We start from the raw sequence: 5,790 nt of genomic DNA on the forward strand, positions 1-5,790 counted from the left end.
ATCCAATCAAGTATAATTACCTAAGCTCTTGACAGTGGTGGTAATTTTACACTTTGATTAAAAAATAACCTGATTTGTTTTCCGCATCCTTGTTTGTGCGTTCCATATCAACTTCTCCAACCGAACAGGATGACGACACATAGTTTATATTTACAAACATACAGACAGGATAGGGGAATCCCCATTGTCTTAATCTAATTGTATAAATAATAAACTCTACGAGTGGTCTAATCACTCCTTTCGATTTTCAAACATCGCACCACTTCTTAAACTGGAACAAAGACAGTTAAGCACTCACCGTTACAAGATCTACGAGAATATCATTTCTTAATTGTATTTCCATTAATTTTTGATAAAACAACTGATTCGCAAGGTAGCTTCGAGAGTAGTTTGTGTAGAATTCAAATCAACACTTCTGAATTGTAACTGCGATTGAGGAACACCCGATTCGCTAAAATAGATTTTAAAATATTCTGTGGACGAATCCATCGAGTGAAAATGCCTCATTATCTTAAGGTAAGAATAAGTTTGTGTATTATTTAGTCTGCTTGCAGTAACTGTATTTCTTTAACCCCTGTACTCAATAGGATATTTTGGTGAATCTTCAGTGGTTTATAGTTCTGCAGTAACAGTTGTCATAACTGTGTCCTACCTTTTCATAATTTTCATAATCCTCATCGCATTATATCAATGGAAGCTTATATTGGACGCCTTTGGTATAATTGTCTTCTCACTTGGTGTATCTCAACATTGCACAAAATAACAAACCTGTGAAAGTTTGAACTCAATCGGTAGTCCAAGTTGAGAGACAATTGAAAGAAAAAACACCCTTGTCACTAGAAGTTATGTGCTTTCAGATGCTTGGTATCGGGACGTCAAAATCTAGTTCTGAGGTCTCGAAATCAAATTCAAATATTAGTTTTAGTGGTAAATTACTTCTTTCTCGAAAACTACGTTACTGCCAGAGGGAGCCGTTCGAATCAACCCCCCCCCCCCCCCCCAGTAATGTGTTTTATTTTAGCTTGGGAAATCACTGCAGTGCTTATATGGGTAACACCAACGACACTACAGTTTATAACATGATTTTTCTATACATTTGTTTTCCTGATATTTTTTTCTTAATTTGAAATTGGACACGTGTGATGGGTAATGATTTATTCATCCTTAGTGATGTTTGGGTACCTTAAGGTACTCCTGTTTAACATAAAAACACAAACCGCAAACCGCAAACTGAAATAAAATTGCGGAATTCCACCATCCAGCAGAATTCACAAATCTATTAAAATTGTAAAAAAAAAAAAAAAAAGTCCTCAACAGATACAAACTTATATCGAGGAAGCTTTTACCGTACAGTTTTTGTTGTACTTTGTTACAATTGTCAAAACACGTGAATGTTATATCTGTACTTCCCTATGTCGCTCCATTTTATACTTCCTCAATCCGCCAAACAATATTTTATGTTGTCATGGCCAACGAAAAGGAAATTCCCCCAAATTAAATACGAACAAAAACAGTCATGTGCAATATTTATTTTATTGTTACAGACCGAGTCGCTAGTACTGCCTGTACTGTTTCTCATCGCTTTGCTCTCATCAGTGAATACTGCCCCAACGTTTATGCGATCAACGGCATCGAAATGCAACCGGCTCAACTGCATAACCACGGGGTCAAACGGCACGCCAGCCGGTGCAACATCCCCCGGCGACGGAGGCATGGCCGAAATCACCGAGGAAAATTTGAAACAGGAGTCTCTGATAACGGTCAAGAGAGCAGCAAGCACTGATCTTAACTTAAGCGGCAACGACCAGCTCACTGATGTCGTTTCTCTTTTAGAGAGTCCGGATAATGGAATGAAAGTGACAACTGGAGATGTTTTACTTGCGGTTTCTGATACGCAGAGTAAACGCATCGCAAAGAGCACTACTGAGGGTGGATGCACCGCGAAGAGGAGTGCAGGGCTATCCACTACGGAAACAACGTCAGAAACAATACCTATGCGAGCAATGTGTCAGTGGGTTTACACACTGAACGTTAGCGAAACAAGGTAAGTTTGTGATATTAAAGGCAGTGAACACTACTGGTTTTGAAAGACCAGTCTTCTCACTTGGTGTATCTCAACATAGATGCATAAATAACAAACCTGTGAAAATTTCGAGCTCAATACTGGTCGTAGAAGTTGCAAGATAATAATGAAAAAACACCCTTGTCACACGAAGCTGTGTGCTTCCAGCAGGTGCTTGATTTCGAGATCTTAAATTCTAAATCTGAGGTCTCAAAATCAAATTCGTGGATTAACTACTTCTTTCTCGAAAACTACGTTACGTCAGAGGGGGCTGTTTCTCACAATATTTTATACCATCAACAGCTCTCCATTACACGTTACGAAGTAATAATAATAATAATAATAATAATAATAATAATAATAATAGACCGTTTTTATATAGCGCTTTTCACGCCGGAGGGCGTCTCAAGTAAGGTTTTATGCTAATAATTATTTTGAGTATTTACCAATAGTGTCCACTGCCTTTAAACATCCTAACGTTTATTCTTGGCCCTAAATAAAAATGGAACCATTGATGTGACGTCACACCAATTCGGAACGCCAGATTCATACTTCCCGAGAAGGCGATACGAATTTTGAGGAGTTGCCCACAAGTCTACTGAGGCGAATTATTTGTTTTCAAAATTCACATAAAGTATGACCGGGCTTTATATACTCGCGCCTATCATGTCCGCCATTTTGAAAGTTAGGCAAAGTACTCCCAGAATGGCGGAAATGGTTGACGCATGTCACATTTTTTTCAAAAAATATCAAAATTTACACAATGGGGTGTTAAAATAAAAGTAATATCACAAAACAATTATATTGGTGGTATTTTAAAACCCTCTAATAGTGTAGCTGTACGCTAAGGATTTGACTCCAAAATGGCAAAAATGGTAGATGCCAAAAAGAATAAAAATGTTCACTCTTTAAAATGTTCAAATTCAAACTGTGGGTGTCCTAAATCCAAATCGGCCACAAATTTGACATGTTATTATTATGTTGCATTTGCAAATGACACTTTCGTTTTTTTCGTCACAATGTGATATCTTTAATTTATTACAGTTTGGGTCAAACTTCCGCTTTGTCCTTCACTTGGTTATGATAACCTAATGTTATCTTCAAGGGAAGACAGAGGTTCTGGTTTGGTCTTTTTGTATCAGGATGTTATTTGTCACCCATGTATTTCCTGATGGTCAATCAACCCCATCCATCATTTTTGGGAGTTACTTGTATACAATGGATGAAAATGCGCTTTTTAAGGCCCGTTTTGATACCGCTTCCTTAATTCCCGGAACGGGAAGCCCGTTTCCGAACGGGAACCCCATTTCCGAACGAGACATTCATCAGATAAGTCCAAAACAAGGTCCTGTCCTACAAGGACACTAAATTTATCAAACTGAAAAACAAAAATGTTTATTCGAATAAACACAAATTAACAATGAAAATAAGTCAAGTTAGCGTTAGGTTATGATTGAATGAAATTAAAGGAATTTTGCTGACAAATATTTCGAATGGTCAAGAGGGCTAGGGTTTGTTTTGATCTTTTGTCAACGAGATTTAATTTGTTGAATTACTATCTAAAATTGTGTGTCCAGGTACTGCCTGATGGGTTAAGTTTTACTACTTGGATTCAGTTACACCATTGCCATTTTACATACCAATGTTGTACACATGGATGTCAGAAGACTTTTGTCCTGCCCCTTCTAACCTAAACCATTGTCCCACATTAATTGGCACCCCTCCCACAGGACATGGTATGGTGCAGCTTAGGGTATCATGGCGTTTGTGCTGGCCAGTGTGTACGATATGATTAAAACTATGGAAACATTAACATAAATGTCAGTATGAGCTGACAACATCCATAATTTCAGGGGTTGGAAACTTAAAATATAGAAGAGTTTGCGGTAACACCATGTAATAAAAATCTCTAAATGAGTTTGGGTGGTTCGATGACAATCTCTAAATGAGTTGGGGTGGTTCTGAAAAGAACCTCCACAACTCATTTAGAGATTTTTATTACATGGTGTTACCGCTAACTCTTCTATATCTTATTTCCACCATGCAAAGTTTCAAATCCTACTTAAATTTAAAATGTCTTATTTTTTTCTGAACATATAGGAACCCCTCAAAAATGGAGTTTGCAGAATTGAAAGACGGCGCATGCGCACAGTGTATCGACAGTACTGGTAGGGTGGTGACTGACAGTCATTGTGAACTCGTCTACTACTCAGCTCCTGTTGAAAGAAGAATCAATGGAAAGTACGTATTCAGTCCAATTGTTTCCCCGACCCTTTGTCTAAAAATATTACTCAAAAGGCAAAGATACGATTGCACGTGACGTCATTGACCACCATTTTGAACAAGAGTGGAAACGCGCACGCGCGCGTGTATACGCGCTGCGCATGACTCCCAAGCTGCTGATAATCTTGTACACTGTGTGTTTCATGAGAGCCGGTGTCGCATGCATTTATGCCCTCTATGTAATTCTATCCTTCTATGTAATACTATCCGGAGGATATTATTGCATATGCAATAATGTTCGCCGGACAGTTTTGCATATGCAATCGTGTCCGCCCAGACGCTGCTGCATAATGCAATTGTGTCCGCCCGGACACATTTGCATATGCAGGTGTGTCCGCCCCGTGAAAAACCGTCCTTGCAGTAAATTAAACGCCCTTGGTCGACGGAACACGCTCGCCACTTTTTAACAAGCTAAGTGCATGTCATGAATGCAAGGGAAATGTTCGGCCGTTGGTTTGGGTATTCGCTAAAATCATAATACGTGAATATTCATGTTGCATAATACGTAGGTTCAGTGCATGCACGCTCACTTACGGGCGCACATACAATGTGTACAGTCAGCTTTTGCATAGCCCCGGACACGATTGCATATATGCAATAGTGTCCAAAGCGGACGGTATTGCGTGGCGGTCAAAACTGCATCTGATGACACCGGTGTCTCAGGGAATTATGTTAACAACGTGGGCTGAATAAGGGTGTGTCAGAAAGAGGGCGCTATCAGAAGTAGTTTATACACAGTTCGCCATGTGGAGGGGGGGTGGGGTGGGGCATAATCTCGGGGGGGGGTGGCACAGAATCTTCTGCCGTAGCGGAGCAAATGTTTAGACTCTTCTCAATTTTAAATGTAGCTAAGAGCAACATTTATGCTTACCAGAATAAGGTTACCCGCTAAAATACCCTACTTACAATGTGCATTGTGCCAGAAACTTGTTAAGCAGTATAGTTTCCTGCTTAATTGTAGCTTTATGAATTGCCCCCTGGCAATATTTCTCGATTTTAACAAACCATGTACATAATAATTTCAGTATTTTTGATTTGAATTGTTATTATTATTTTTGTTTTTACCAATAAATTTGTCGTAGATGGGTGAAAGGAACCGAGAACGTCCCCCTTGCTGGAGTATGCGTCAAAAGCAAGCAATAGGCAACCGCAAGGTGGCGCCCTTTACCGAGACAAAAACGGGTTCAATACAGCAGGTTTGAATAAATAAAGTGCTATTTTATATTTATTTTAACAACTATTTAGCCTATTATATATTTTATAAATGGACCTTCTACATTGGTTGACTTCCTCACACCTCCTATGGTACTCAGAGGTAGACCAATGAGCTATACATATGGAATAATATCTAAGTGGCCGAGTCCTATGACCTCTAGCCGAGCGAAGGTGCCAAACTCATTTGCTTAAATATAGCAAACCTGTGGAAATTTGAACTCGTCGAGGTT

At 39.1% G+C, this 5,790-nt stretch overlaps 1 protein-coding gene across 1 annotated transcript; it reads left to right on the forward strand.

Annotated features, from left to right (window-relative positions):
• Positions 1-375: 375 nt before the first annotated feature.
• Positions 376-5,544, forward strand: LOC139942522 (uncharacterized). Its single transcript, XM_071939341.1, has 4 exons — positions 376-516; positions 1,545-2,044; positions 4,163-4,303; positions 5,428-5,544. Exons 1-4 carry the CDS (start codon positions 499-501, stop codon positions 5,486-5,488), a joined length of 720 nt encoding a protein of 239 aa, XP_071795442.1. The 5' UTR covers positions 376-498; the 3' UTR covers positions 5,489-5,544.
• Positions 5,545-5,790: the final 246 nt, after the last annotated feature.

Source organism: Asterias amurensis, chromosome 10, assembly GCF_032118995.1.
Source record: "Asterias amurensis chromosome 10, ASM3211899v1".
Lineage (NCBI taxonomy): Eukaryota > Metazoa > Echinodermata > Asteroidea > Forcipulatida > Asteriidae > Asterias > Asterias amurensis.